Raw genomic sequence first — 14,131 nt, forward strand, 5'->3', positions numbered from 1 at the left:
TCAGGTACTAAGGTATCATACAATGTAAAAACAACAGCAGTGATATTAGCAATAATAATGGGGAGTAGGTAAAAAAAAAAGGAAAAACAGCTAATAATAAAATATTACAAAGGGGGCTAAAATGAGTCAGACATAAGAATATTAAGATTTCTGGAATCATGGGTAATTTTTTTATCTGTCAATGGATTTTTCTTCAGTAAAGAAATTTAATTTTTGAACAGTCATTTTTGTGGAAGTGGCCACTTCCGGGTTGGTCACGGATTTTATTTTTTGAAGGACCCGCACCGGAAGTGGTGTAACCAGCCGAGCTCGCCGTCCGGAGGAGGCGGAACCGAAACGTCCGCGGAACCAACCGGCTCGTAGGTCAGAACACACGGACTCTGACACAACAACAACATTAGAGGAAGAAACGAACAGCTGATATTTTTCTACTCTTCTACTGCTTATCTCGTTTCTGCCGCTCCGCCATGTCGGGAGCGTTAGCGAGGCTGCTCTTCTACCCGACCTTAGCCTACAACGTTGCCATGGAGAAGGCGTCGTCGAGGCGCTGGTTCGACCGAGTGGACCACACCGTGGTTCTCGGAGCTCTGCCGTTCAGATCCATGACCAAGCAGGTAAGAACCAACCTCCCGTACCCGCCCGCCTCCACGGCGGCTCCGGGCTGCGGCGGTGGGACAAGCACCAGACGATTCACTGAAGTTACAGTGGAAACTGTGCAACTGTAAATGTTCTTCATGATTCTGGAGTTAGTTAAGGGGAAAGTTGAGGTCAAACTTATTGTCAGTGCTGATAACATTTTTCTCCCGAGTCTGTTTTTTACAAAAAAAGTATTCATTATTTTTACATAACTTATGACGGAAGAGTTTTAGGGCCGGGCATGAGGAAGAAAATGAGAGGGGGAAGATTTTTTTTGATTTTTTTCTTCTTTTTTTTAAAAAGTTGAAAATTGTGACCCGGAAGCACTTTTCAGCAGCACCAAACAACCGGATGTTAATTTTTTGTTAGCCAGTTTGCTAAGCTAACGCTATATATCACACCCGTGTAGTGTAGAAGAAAGGACTACATGTGCCTCAGGAATATTATGGAGTAGAAGTGAAAAAAATGTAAACACTAAAGTACAGTACTTGAGTAAATGTACTTAATTACTTGCTTGACAGTAAATTATCACTTTTGTTGATGTGGTAACAAATGCTGAGGCTATTAGGTTATTACGTTCATACACTTTGAGTGTCGGCCACTGGAATCACCTCCATATCACGGAAGTCCGTTCTCAACAGGGAAATAAAAAATATCTGGTTAAAATTAGGAATGAGAAAAAAATAAAAATAAATATTGATACAAAAGTTTTTGACATTGAGGCATAATTTGAGTTTGTGAGTCAAAGTGTTTAGGTAATGTGGTTTGGAATCTCTTATTTACATCAATTTTTTTTCTGTTTTATATCACTTTAAAGTGAGTATCTGTGGGGTTTGAACCTGTTTGTTGAAAAAAAAAATCAGATATAAAATATACATCGTGCTCAGACTAATTATTTCATTGATTAATAACAAAAAAATCAACAGTTTACAGTAAATGATGGAAAATAATCAATACCTACAGCAGAAGCATCGTATCCTGGTCCTAAACTCCTCATTCCTCGTTGTTAACTGTCAAAATCCTTTACAGTTGTAAATCTTTAACGTATACAGTCTGTATTGCAGGCGGTTTGTTATTTAAATAGCTTTATCCACAGTGTCAGATTGTCAGTTTCTGTTCTTGTGTTGCAGCTGGTAGAAACGGAAAACATTCGAGGCGTCATCACCATGAACGAGGAGTACGAGACCAAATATTTCTGCAACTCGGCGGAGGTAAAACATCTTGTGTGTGTGTGTGTGTTGGAGAAAGTTGAAATAGTGATCCAGCCGCTAGTTGTCAATTTAATAATTGTGGTATTAAACTGAATAAGTGAAGACACTATTCTGTGCTCAGCGAAATTATAACAGACATTTACGATATTCCCTGATTATTGACGTGATTTATTTCATGGTGGGTGAAGGAGTGGCAGGCCGCAGGCGTGGAGCAGCTGAGGCTGAGCACCATCGACCTCACCGGCGTCCCCAGCCTGGAGAACCTGCACCGCGGCGTCGAGTTCGCCCTGCGGCACCGGGAGCAGGGAACCAGCGTGTACGTCCACTGCAAGGCCGGGCGCTCCCGCAGCGCCACGCTGGCCGCCGCCTACCTCATCCGGGTCGGTACCTCACTGGCACCTTGTCACGTCACTGCCAGTTTTATAGTAGATGACGTTTACAGTGTAATGTCGTGACGTTGACGCTGTGGTTTTTCTACTCACAGTTACACTGCTGGACTCCAGAGGAGGCGTGTCGGGAGCTGGCGTCCGTGCGACCACACATCCTGGTGCGCTCGGCGCAGCTGGAGATGCTGAGGAAATACCACCGGCAGGTGTGTGAACAGTCGAGCTGAGAGCCGCGGGGCCACGCGGCCGTCAGGACGCCGTTGTTACGCTGTCAGCAGCTGGACTCAGAGGGAGACAAAAACAGGAGATGAAGCTGCCATCATGTTAATCCAGATCATAACTGTGAATGCCAAACACCTCCCTCCTTTGTTTTGTTTTTTTAAGAATCAAATTGCAAGAGTTTCATTGGCAAATTGCAGAATTCAGTGGTTGATTCATGACACGTCAGTGAGCAGAAATTATAATTTCTACATGTAAGAGTATGATGGATTGTTTTAGCCATGACTTTCTTACAACCTGCATCTTCAAAGTGACACTGTTGACATGGAAGAGTGACTAAAATATATCTTCCATAAATCCCTGGTGCTCTGGGTTTTTGTACATGGAACATGTGAAAAAAATTTAAACACTTCTTTAAATATCCGAAGATCCAAGTATAAATTTGTAATTTCATAAGAAAAACAACATTATAATACTATTTGCGTCTGACTTTCATATTAAAAATGCTCAACGTGTTTGAATTTTTATGTTTGTTCCATTTTCAGAACTTGTTAGTGCGAAGCAGTTTACTGAGAACACTGGAAAACCTTGTACTGTACTTCATATATTATATTTTTCCTCTGGTGCCTCATAACTTGAAAATGAAGAAGAAGATGTGAAATAAAATATTTGGGAGATGGATAAAGGTATAATGGTTGTTTATGCTCCTTTATTTTCAGCATGTAGGTGTGAAAGCTGCTCTGGTGATGTGATGGATTTTTTTTATTAGAAATTGTTTCATGATGCTCCTGGAAATTATTCTCCATTATGTTCATGGAAAGTTAATACTGTTTGTCAAGATTTCTATTAGGAATGTTTTACTTTTCACTCAACGATAACTATCTGATGTCAGTAAGACTTCAGTTAGCGTAGTAAAGATTTTTGTTTTTTCTTCATTCAACATCGAGACATCTGGGGATTGTTTTGTTCGGTAATAGCTCAAGACACAATATTTTTAGTATTTAGTTACCTTCCTTTTCGTTATTTATTGTGTTTCTTCTTTAGTTTAGCAACAAAAGCCAAACTGTAGCACATTAAATTATTATGGTGCCTTTGGTTTTTATTGCTAATACTTTTTCAATTTGATTTACTTCTAATGGAATAGTTTTCCAATGTATAATTTCCACTTTTACTTGTATTAATTAGGAATTTATATATTTTATTATTTTGGTAAATGTGTGTTAATACCACAATCTCAGACCAATCCATGTATGTTGTAAAGGTTTGGTTAACAAGAGTTTAATCTTGTTGCCTTTCTCTTTTACAGTTTAAAGTCCTTCAATGACTGTAAAGCAGCTGAATTTATCACAAAACATCCTGTTAGCAGGTCTTGTTTTGTGTGTTTTGTACTTTTCAAAGTATCTAAATCTGTACTAAGTACAATATTCCTCTAATTGAGAAATCTAAAGACTCAGAGAACATAACCTTAAATGCTTTGTTAAGAGAGTTTTCACTGCTGAAGACACATTTCATTGCATTCCCTTCAGATTCAACGTGGAATATGTTCAGCGAAATTTAAATCTTGTATTATCTAATTTTCCAACCCATCTGCAGAATCACCTTTAGTCCTCCGGTCCATCAGGGGGCGACAGAGCGCCGACGGACGCCTCTCTCCGCCTCTCTCCGCCCGGCAGACGAACCAACACCACAGAGAGCAAACATGGCGGCGTCCCTGGTGCGGTTTGTCCGCGGAGGTCTCGGAAAGACTTTTAACAGTAAGTCGACCAGACACTCGTTTCTTCTTTCCACACAGATATACAATTTGTTTTGACTCCAATTCCACGCTACCGAAAGAGAAGGCGCCTCATTTGCAACCGCCTAATGTCTCCGGGTTGACCTTCGAGCTAAGTGCTAGCTAATGCTAACGTTAGCCTGCCCAGTGACTGGTGACGAGCCGGCTGGACAGCTGGTTGACGGACGATTCAGTGTTTATAATAAACGAAGAACGAGTCTCTTCTTTGTTCGTGTACATTAGTCACGTTAGTAATGGCTAATGTTATAACTCATCGGGGAACTCGGGTATCGAACTCATCTCCGACTTTCTCCCCAGTCGTAGATGCGACTCGAGGGGTTCGTGTGCAATTTCCAAATGGGCAACAACTCGTATTTACCATAATTCCGGTAGCACGTGAAGGCAGCAATAACCGCATCGCAGGTATAACTGCTGCAAACAATCTTTAAAACGGATGTTGAGTGTATTGTTGCCAATATTAATAAGAACATTGGAACAAACGTATAAAGTGTATAAACAGAGAAAAGCAAAAGGACTGGTGCACCTACATCTGCAGGGTTCACAAGTTTGAATATCACGCTGAGAAAACCGATGATTTAAGATAAAAGTTTTGTCATTATTTCCTGAGACTCTCTTATATTTAAACATATATATATATATATATATATATATATATATATTTATATATATTTATATATTAATATTTCAAGTGTACAACTGATGGTTGTTTAACTATTGTTGTTGTTCGATTAATTGATGCATTTATTCATTAGAGCCAGTGTCTTTTTTTGTTTAACCCAAAATTGTGAAGCTTTGAAATATATATATATATATATATATATATATATATATATATATATATATTTTTTTTTTTTTTTTTAATGTAAACACTAATTTTTTTTCTTCCTAAACTGTCATCCCGTCTCCCAATTTTTTTATTTCAAATTCCATGAGGAAAAACAACATCTCATACTATTTGGGTCCAACTTTAATATTGACAAACGCAGTTGAATGGTTGTTTTTTGTTCAACCCAACAGATCAAAACATATTCAGATGATCAGTCCAGCAGTGTAGCTGTGATCTGTTTAACCTAACACAAAAAGAGGAACAGTATCGTGTCCTACTCAGAGAAAAGAGTTCGTCTGATTGATCAAAGTTTTCCCCGCAGGCGATTGGAGTTTTCTTACGAAACAGGATGTGTCAAAATTGAACGTGGGTTTTTCCGTCACTTTGTAGGAAATTTAGAAACTTTATGTTGGACTTTCTTGCAAAGGTCCAACATACGAACACTGTTCACGTGTCAGTTCAGATCCAATCAGTGTCACTGAGCCTTTTGGTTTGGTTTCCTCTGCAGCTCGTCAAGATGATTTTTTCAGTAGAATGTTAATATATATATATTTTTTTTACACTTTTGTTTTTTTCCCTCAGTCGCGAGGAGTTCGTGTCTCCTCCAGCAGCAGACCAGACTGCAGAGCTCCACCACGGAGACCCAGCGTGAGTACACAGCAACAACAAGGCTGGACTACTAACAGACCAAATGTGGCTACTCTGGACCCCCAAAAATTTGAGGCATACTGAGACCAACCGCTGCGTTTGTTCAGTCACAATAAACCGCTCGTCTTCTCTCTCCTCTGTGCAGCCACCGTCAGGCCCGCGGATGCCGTCACTCACAACCAGCTGGCAGCGTTCGGAGAGTACGTGGCTGAGATGATGCCCAAGTACATCCAGCAGGTCCAGGTCAGTTCATGTGCCCGTAAGAGCGTCAGAGTCCAGAGGTCGTCCTTGACCTTGTGTTGCTAACGTGAGCTATTTTATATAGATGTTACAGTACGTTATGTTTTGAATTCTGTTGTTGGGTGATTTTAAGTTGGGACTTTTATTGTGAAGGGCAAAATGGAAGGAGAGAGCGGATGCTCAAAGTGCAACTGGCGATCAGAACATTCCTTAATAAATTAAGCTTTCAGAAACACGTGGATGGCTTGAAAGTGTGTGTGTGTGTGTGTGTGTGTGTGTGTGTGTGTGTGTGTGTGTGTGTGTGTGTGTGTGTGTGTGTGTGTGTGTGTGTGTGTGTGTGTGTGTGTGTGTGTGTGTGTGTGTGTGTGTGCGTGCAGGTGACCTGTTATAATGAGCTGGAGGTGATGATCCACCCTGATGGGGTGGTCCCGGTGCTCACCTTCCTGAGGGACCACACCAACGCTCAGTACAGGAACATGATTGACCAGACTGTTGTCGACATCCCATCACGGCAGAACCGCTTTGAGGTAATCAACACACACACACACACACACACACACACACACACACCACCCTAGACACGTCACCATAGCGACATGGCAAATTTATTGCACTTCCTTTTTGCCCTTTGACTCAACAACATCCTTCATGTTTTAATCTCCAGGATACATTTGTAATTGTTTCCAGTTTTAAATATTTCAACTTTGATTCTGAGGAACCTTGTTTTATCTGCGTGATTTAAAAAAAAAAATCTTCCACTCGCATTAGTGCCAATTTTAGCCTAGCACTCGCAGCTGTGGTGGGCGGGACCTGTGTTATTTTCATATCATGAAAATTGTCTCAGAATTCCTCAATGAGGGAGAGAGAGTGGATGGTTTCCACACACATTTTTTTATTTTTTAAAACGTGACTGGAGGGAACCATAAAGTTTTTCTGATCGTATGCGTCTTTGTCGAACTGCACCTTTCACAGTAACAATGTGTTGGCGCTGTTTTTTTCCACAGATCGTGTACAACCTGCTGTCTCTGCGCTACAACTCTCGTATCCGCATCAAGACGTACACGGACGAGTTGACGCCGGTGGACTCTGCGGTTCCCGTCCACAAGGCGGCCAACTGGTACGAGAGGGAGGTGAGTCACGAACCTGCAGCGGGAATAAATCTAAAAAGGCAGAGGAACGAGGCGCAATGAAATTAAAGTGTGTGTGTGTGTTTGTTCAGATTTGGGACATGTACGGCGTGTTCTTCGCCAACCACCCGGACCTGAGGCGTATCCTGACGGACTACGGCTTCGAGGGACACCCGTTCAGGAAAGACTTCCCTCTGTCGGGATACGTCGAGGTGAGTTCTACCATTCATAGGATTTATTCACATCCATCATTGTGTGATTAATTAGTTTCCTCAAAAAAAGATGAATGAAGCAGTAATGACAGGACGTCGGTGGGACAAATGGGAACTTCATATATCAAACTACGCTAGATTCTGTGATTTATTTATTTTTCTGAGCACATTATAATTATTCCAGGTTTCCCAGAAGCTTTGAAAGTCCTTAGTTTGTCCTGTGAACGGATACTTGATAGACTAGATTTCCTTTAGAGGAATAAATGAAATATTAATTTCAACACAGTACCACAAAAATAATTTACTTCTCTGTCCGAGAACAAATACTTCACATTCTGTTGATAAGAATTTTTTTTTATATGTCTCGACATGAAAAGCTTCTCATGTCGTCTTATTTTTAATGTTTTCCACCAAAACCTGAAGGTTTTTTTAATTTATTATTCCCTTAAGTCTAACTATATTTAAATGTAATGTGCAGGTGCGCTATGACGACGAGGTGAAGCGTGTGGTGGCCGAGCCCGTGGAGCTGTCGCAGGAGTTCAGGAAGTTCGACCTGAACACGCCCTGGGAGGTCTTCCCCGCCCACCGGGAGCCCAAAGAGGCCACGCCCAAACTGGCGGCTGGTGACGAGGCCCCGGAGAAGAAGTGATGACACACACACACACACGCACACACACACACGCACACACACACCATCACCACTGTGTTCGTGTCATCCTGGGACTCAAGCCCCCTGAAAAAACCCTCCTGAAATATTTATGTAAATAAAACGATCTTTAAACGACATTAGTGGAGATGTGGTTTTTGTTTGGCCGATGAGAGACCTTCAAATCCAATTTTAATAAACCTTACTGCCAGAAATATGAATGAATGAATGCCCGTGAAATTTTTTTAGACGTTTGATTGTTGAATATAAGAAAAAAACAAAATTGAAAAACCATGGGGAGGGATAAAATAACAGATATAAATATTTATATATGAGCACTTCCACCAGGTGGATAAAGTACTTTACTTTTTGAAAAATGAGAACGTAGATGCAGATTTCTGCTGTCAATCATACAAATCAACTGTCCAGCTCTCAGCCAGCAGATGGCGCTGCAGCACAGAATGTTAAAGCCTAGCAGCTGTTTATTCTCTGCTCGGTTTATATCATTGACACAAAAACAGTCCAGGTTTGTCCTTTTTTTTATTCTGTCAATCATTTTCATTGAAGCATTCGATTTACATGTAAGAAAAACATTTCAAAGAGTCGACATGAGCCAGAGACGACTGGGAAAAAAACATAAAACAAGACATGGGTCAAAACATTTTTCAGTATTTCCTGTTTAAGATATTTTCCCAACGCGGTTTGGGACAGAAGCTGATTTGAGAAAAGTTTGTCAGCCACGTCTTGACCCACGTCTGCTCTCGACATCAGTTTCTAATCAGATCAGAGAAAAATGAAGAAGCACAGACCAGACACATCCAACATTTTTGTCATATTACTGCACAAATAATTCACTTTTTTTAATAAAAAACACACAGTTGACAGGCTTCGACTGGGCCTGTGACTGGAGGCTGTTCGGAGGATCGTGAAAGCATCTTTTCACATTATTGTGTTTTTCGGTTTACATGCATGCATCACACAAGTGGGTCGATCCGCCCAAGTCACTTCACGCACCGACATTTTTTCACTGTGTTAAAACGGGGAATCGCCTTCGCAGACCGATCGTGAAATGGCGTTGGAGGCAAACACACGTGGTGAAACAGAGAAACAACACGTGACGGGACGCGGTGTTATCTTAGACAAACCAAAGAGCGATGTTCTCTCTCTCAACTTAGTTGTTTGTTATAATATTTAGTGGACTGAAAAGGGACAAGTGTCCATTTGAGGAAACTTAACAATCCAGAAAAGAAAACATTTTTGTGTTGATTTGCTTTTCTTTTTCTTTCCCATCATCCAACGTCCCTGGACGGTTTCGGACCACCGGTCGTTGGAGATGACGCTGCCACTTATTCAATGAGCTTTAATAAGACAGAAGAAGAAAAAACACATTTTGCCGAGAACTGGTCTTATATCTTATATGATCATCATATGTCCTGTAAGTAGCTTTGGTGTGATGTGCCCAGGTTTTGGGAATGGAGGTATAAATGAACCGATCTGTCCCGTCTCCTCCTCTGGATGATTCACAGTATGAACTATTTCTTCACGATGGAGAGAAGCGACCAGTCAGTTGGTCCAGTGTTTACAAAAAAAATACAGAGCAGCGTAAATTTTAACGCACTGAGCCCCGAAACTATTTTCACTCATGTTGTGTCCAAGTGGCGGGAATGAGGTAAAACGACTTTTTAAAAAGGAAGTTTTTGAATTGATAAATCTGATAACGTCTCTCTCTCTCTCTCTCTCTCTCCTTCCCTCTCGTTCTCTTGCTGAGTTAATTATGAGAAAATCAATGTCAAGAACTAAATTGCTCCTCCTGCGGTACATTGGGTGTTTGTAGACCACAGTTCATATCGAGAGAGAAGCAAAGTACTTCTCATACACGTACATTCACTTAATGACAATCAAAGTAAAGTGTCACTTCACGTTGTTCCTCTTCAGCTGAGGAGAAGGAATTTTCAACTGTATCATCTTTCTCCCCCGGCGGTGTGAAATTAAACAGACATTGGGCGTTACAGTTGGCAGATTCAATCTTCCCGGCCCCCCCGCCCCCGCCCCCGCCCTGCGCAGCGCTCGCCATCCGAAGAGAATGAATTAAACGCTGCTCTGAAAATTAGAAAATCACATTAAGGGTCCAGATCCCCCGCGGGGCCCCGAGTTGGCACACGGTCAAAAGTTAGATGGGAACGTCGTCTGCTGCGGGAGTCGGTTTGGTCGGGAAAAGTTTCCAAAGGTTAAAGATTTTTGACACAACACACACAGTTCATATCATGTTCACATGCCTCTAAAGACATAAAGGAAGATAAGGGACTTCTTCTTCTTCTTCTTTTGTTTTACACACACAAGCAGAAACGCCATGTCTTTGACGAGGAGAACAAATTCACTTAAAGACACATTTCACTGCAGGAAAAAAAAAGGAAAATTCATGTCATCATCTCCTCAACTTTGTGTCGGATTAGGGCTGCAACCAACGATTAAATTCATTAATAATAATAATCTGACGATTAATTTCTAGGTTAAGCGATTAGTTGTTTGGTTCATAAAATGGTGATAATTGTCGATCGTGTTTCCCAAAACTCGAAAGATGATGTTTTTGTTTTGTCTACAAACCAAAGATATTCAGTTCACTGTCACAGAGGAGCAAAGAAACCAGTAAATATTCACATTTAAGAAGCTGAAATCAGAGAATACTGACTTTTTTTCCCATAAAAACTACTAGTTTTATGTGTAAAATAGTTGCCGATTAATTTAGTAGTCGAATACTAATCGATTAACTGTTGCAGCTCTATGTCAGATAAATTTCCACTAAACATATGAGGTTAATGAAGCGTAACGAGGAGCGTACGATGTGCATTAATCTTCATCAGTCATCATCGATTATTAGACTGAATTATCATTTTTATTTTACTCGACAGGGGACATATGCTTTTTCTTATTTTTCAGGGTTTTTTTTGTAATATTAACTTTAGTAAATTTCACATTCAAAACTCAAATTTCAGTACTGTACTTGAGTAAGTTAATTTTGTGTGGTAGGCAGGTAATGACTTGAGTTTTCATTCCACAGGGAAATATGTCCAGTTAGAGTTCACGTTACTGTCATTCAAAGGTTCCACACTGAAGTGAGATGAAGTAGTCACATCCTGGGGGGGGGGGGAAGAAAAACTACAAAACATTAACTTCTCGTTGAAGCTCCGTCGCTTCAGTCCGAAGGTCCCTGTCGCTTTTGCGAAGGAATTCATAAGAAGAGGAATCGAGACGAGCGCGAGGCGGCGTCCGTGGTGAGGACTCCTCCCTCAGAAAACACACGCCACCACCTTCCATCTTGCATGAATTCCTAACACAAATGTTCAGTCCCTCCTCGCCCAGGGACGCTGCAGCTAGGGTTTCTTGTCTGCGTATGATTGGCTGCTGCTGCTGCTGCTGGTGATGGTGGTGCTGGTGGTGGAGTCCGGGTAAACCAGGAAGCCGGTGAAGGTGATGTACTTGGCGTGGTTGCTGTAGGCGCCGAATCCGTCCCTCTGGTGCGAGTAGAGCCAGACGGTGTCGCCCGGCTTCAGCGACAGCATCAGGCTCTGACTCTGCAGCGCCTTCTCGCCCTGGCTGTCGTCGTAGATCATCGCCTGCACCTCCAGCCGGTTCTTCATCAGCTTGACGGACAGCGTCTTCTGCGGCAGCTTGCCCACGTTGAAGGAGAAGTAGTAGACGCCGGGCACGCGGCACGCGAACACGCCCTCCGTCATGTTGAAGTCCTCCCCGATGTTGACGAAGGCCGTGTCGAAGCTGACGGGCTGGTGCTGCGGCAGGCCCACCTGGTCCACCCCCACGATGCTCTGGGTGCGTCCCACCGAGAAGGCGGACCTCTGGTCGTCCTCCTCCTCCTCCTCCTCCTCATCGCCGTCGTCCTCCGCCTCCGCCTCCTCTTCCTCTCCACGCTGCGGCTCCTTCTCGTCCGCCGCGCCTCTCGGCCCGGGCGTGGCGGCGGCCTGGTCGCCGTTCGACACGGAGACGCCGTCCTGCTGGCGCTGCCGGGAGCTGTAGGCGGGACGGTGCTGGTGGTGCGCTTGGTAGTCGTAGACCTCCGGGTAGATGAGGTAACCGTTAAAGGTGGTGTAGTGGCCCGTGTTGCTGTAGAGGGCGTAGCGGGGGTCGCCGTGGAGACGGAGCCAGACGGTGTCGCCGAACTCCAGCTGCAGCATCACGCTCTGGCTCTGCACCTGGGGACGGACGCAGGCTCCGTTAGTCGCAGCGACAGACCCTCACCTGGGCCCCGCTTCACACGCCGAACATGATGCGATCATCTACCTCGCGCCGCCCTTCGTTCGGGGGAATCCGCCGTGTAATCCCCTCTGTTGTGCTCCCGTCACAAACACGCCCTCTGTGATAAGAGGCGCGCTGCACTGTGACATGACCAAAGACCCTTGTAAGGCGTTTCCTCAGAGGGGAGAGAGGAATCCACCCTGAAATATGACTCAGCCAATTGTGGAAGCAGAGGCTTTTGGGTTTCGGTCGACGCTGCACAGTCGAGCTTTGTGGTTCATACAAGGGAACGTTCACAGCTTCCTCTTTTGGTTTCGGACCTTTCGGACTTTTCAGTTTGTTCCGGACCAAAATTGCAGGTCCCTCGGACCAGTGGACCAGAAGAGAGGGGATCTCGTCCGGATCAAACTGAACCTCGGTTCGGTTCGCTAGCAGCGTGAAAACTGTTATGCATTTCATTCGGGACGGTTCTGACTCTCGGACCAATTACAGGAAGTCGAGGCAGCGAACTGTCATAGAAGAAGAAAAAGAACCGATGAAAAGAAGAGTTTTCTTCTGCAATTGAGCAAATTTCTTTGCATACAAAGAAATGTATAACTTGCGAAACTAAAACCAACTGGATCAAATGTAACAGAAACGTAGGTTGGGAACCTTGGTCCAGACTTTCAAGTGTGGAACGTCCATCAGCCTTCTGCTGTGGAGCCTCAACGTACTTCATCTAACGTAACCAGTTGCTGAAGGAGCAGGTGAGAAGAAGGTTGATGCAGACGCAACCACCTCACAATCACAGACAGGATGTTTTACGCGATCAATGTTCAATTCAGTGGGAGCGACGGGGAGGTTAACTCTGGAAATGGGGCGATGGCGTTGTGCCAACAGCTCTTCACGATGCCGTGTTGTCTTGTCGTAGTACATCTGCCAGTACTTTGTGTTTTCCCTCCCCCGAGGCTGCTGCACTCGGCCCAAGAGCCACTGATTCCGAGTGAGGGCATGAATAATTAACACACGTGAATAGTTTGGGTTTTTAAGCAAACAGGACTATTTTCAGCAGCAGATTCATTTGCGTTTCGTGCTCCGGCGAGCGTCTGCAGGACGGAGCGAGTGTGAGAGTCAGAATAAATCCCAGTTTGGTGTTTGTGTTGACGCTAATGAAGTGGAGCTGTTATTAATGGAGCTCTGTGGCTCGGAGGGATCAGAGGAATATGGTTCTTGCCAGAAAGGCCCTGGTCCTGGTTGGTCGGTCGGTCGGTCGGTCGGTTCGGACCGGGATTCGAACCGACCGACCGACCGACCAACCAGGACCAGGGCCTTTCTTTCTGTGTGGAGTTTGCACGTTCTCCCCGTGTGTGCGTGGGTTCTCTCCGGCTTCTCCGGCGCCCTCCCACCGTACAAACACATGCAGGTTGGGATATTAGGTCAATCGGAGATATTTTAAATTGATCACGGTTGTGAACCCCGCCTCTCGCCCGACGTCAGCTGCGATTGGCTCCAGCCCCCCCGCGACCCTTAATGGATAAAGCTATAGATAATGGATGGATGTATTCATATCCATATTATCCCCTATCTTAGTTTATCTATCATTATCTTTCGTATACCTTCTTATCGTATATGTTTTCGTCGTGTATGATCTTGACCTACTTTTTTTAAGTACACTGAGTCTTCACCTGTGCTACGAAATGTGCTACGTAAATAAATTGGACTTCGATACACCCATTGTTGGTGGTGGTCTTTAAATGAGACTTATTTGATAAGTAGATAACGATATAGTGTAACTTAATTACAAATGGAAAAATCGAACTGAACATAACTTTAGTCGCATCCACAAATGCTCTGATCGGTTTTCAGAAAAGGATTTCAATGGTAGGTTTTAGTTCAGTGGCCTCTGACCTTCCTCTCCTCCCCGGCGTTCTCCTCGTAGACGATGGCCTGCACCTCGT

The 14,131-nt window shown here is 43.6% G+C and overlaps 3 protein-coding genes across 3 annotated transcripts in view; 2 read left to right on the top strand and 1 right to left on the bottom strand.

The window, feature by feature from the left end:
• The first annotated feature begins 284 nt into the window (after window positions 1–284).
• Window positions 285–3,141, top strand: ptpmt1 (protein tyrosine phosphatase mitochondrial 1). Its single transcript, XM_035628810.2, has 4 exons — window positions 285–614; window positions 1,767–1,847; window positions 2,036–2,227; window positions 2,332–3,141. The coding sequence occupies exons 1-4, from the start codon at window positions 468–470 to the stop codon at window positions 2,458–2,460; spliced, it is 549 nt and encodes a 182-aa protein (XP_035484703.1). The 5' UTR covers window positions 285–467; the 3' UTR covers window positions 2,461–3,141.
• Window positions 3,142–4,077: 936 nt separating this feature from the next.
• On the top strand, window positions 4,078–8,081 carry ndufs3 (NADH:ubiquinone oxidoreductase core subunit S3). Its single transcript, XM_035627972.2, has 7 exons — window positions 4,078–4,206; window positions 5,653–5,718; window positions 5,864–5,961; window positions 6,336–6,485; window positions 6,963–7,088; window positions 7,178–7,297; window positions 7,776–8,081. The coding sequence occupies exons 1-7, from the start codon at window positions 4,152–4,154 to the stop codon at window positions 7,944–7,946; spliced, it is 786 nt and encodes a 261-aa protein (XP_035483865.2). The 5' UTR covers window positions 4,078–4,151; the 3' UTR covers window positions 7,947–8,081.
• Window positions 8,082–10,612: 2,531 nt separating this feature from the next.
• Window positions 10,613–14,131, bottom strand: part of c1qtnf4 (C1q and TNF related 4) — a 27,068-nt gene continuing 23,549 nt past the window's right edge. Inside the window, 3 exon segments of the mRNA XM_035627973.2 lie at window positions 10,613–11,383; window positions 11,385–12,151; window positions 14,082–14,131. The exon segment at window positions 14,082–14,131 is cut by the window's right edge and continues 312 nt beyond it. Coding sequence (XP_035483866.1) covers window positions 11,272–11,383; window positions 11,385–12,151; window positions 14,082–14,131 — 929 coding nt within the window. The 3' untranslated portion in view covers window positions 10,613–11,271.

The sequence above is a fragment of the Scophthalmus maximus genome, chromosome 4 (assembly GCF_022379125.1).
Source record: "Scophthalmus maximus strain ysfricsl-2021 chromosome 4, ASM2237912v1, whole genome shotgun sequence".
NCBI classification, from domain to species: Eukaryota; Metazoa; Chordata; class Actinopteri; order Pleuronectiformes; family Scophthalmidae; genus Scophthalmus; species Scophthalmus maximus.

Coding starts and splice junctions, on each gene's coding strand:
- ndufs3 (XM_035627972.2), top strand. CDS start 4,152: ATGGCGGCGTCCCTGGTGCGGTTTGTCCGCGGAGGTCTCGGAAAGACT. Junction 5,962..6,335: donor AGTACATCCAGCAGGTCCAG/GTCAGTTCATGT, acceptor GTGTGCGTGCAG/GTGACCTGTTATAATGAGCT. Junction 7,298..7,775: donor CTCTGTCGGGATACGTCGAG/GTGAGTTCTACC, acceptor TGTAATGTGCAG/GTGCGCTATGACGACGAGGT.
- ptpmt1 (XM_035628810.2), top strand. CDS start 468: ATGTCGGGAGCGTTAGCGAGGCTGCTCTTCTACCCGACCTTAGCCTAC. Junction 615..1,766: donor TCAGATCCATGACCAAGCAG/GTAAGAACCAAC, acceptor CTTGTGTTGCAG/CTGGTAGAAACGGAAAACAT. Junction 1,848..2,035: donor ATTTCTGCAACTCGGCGGAG/GTAAAACATCTT, acceptor TGGTGGGTGAAG/GAGTGGCAGGCCGCAGGCGT.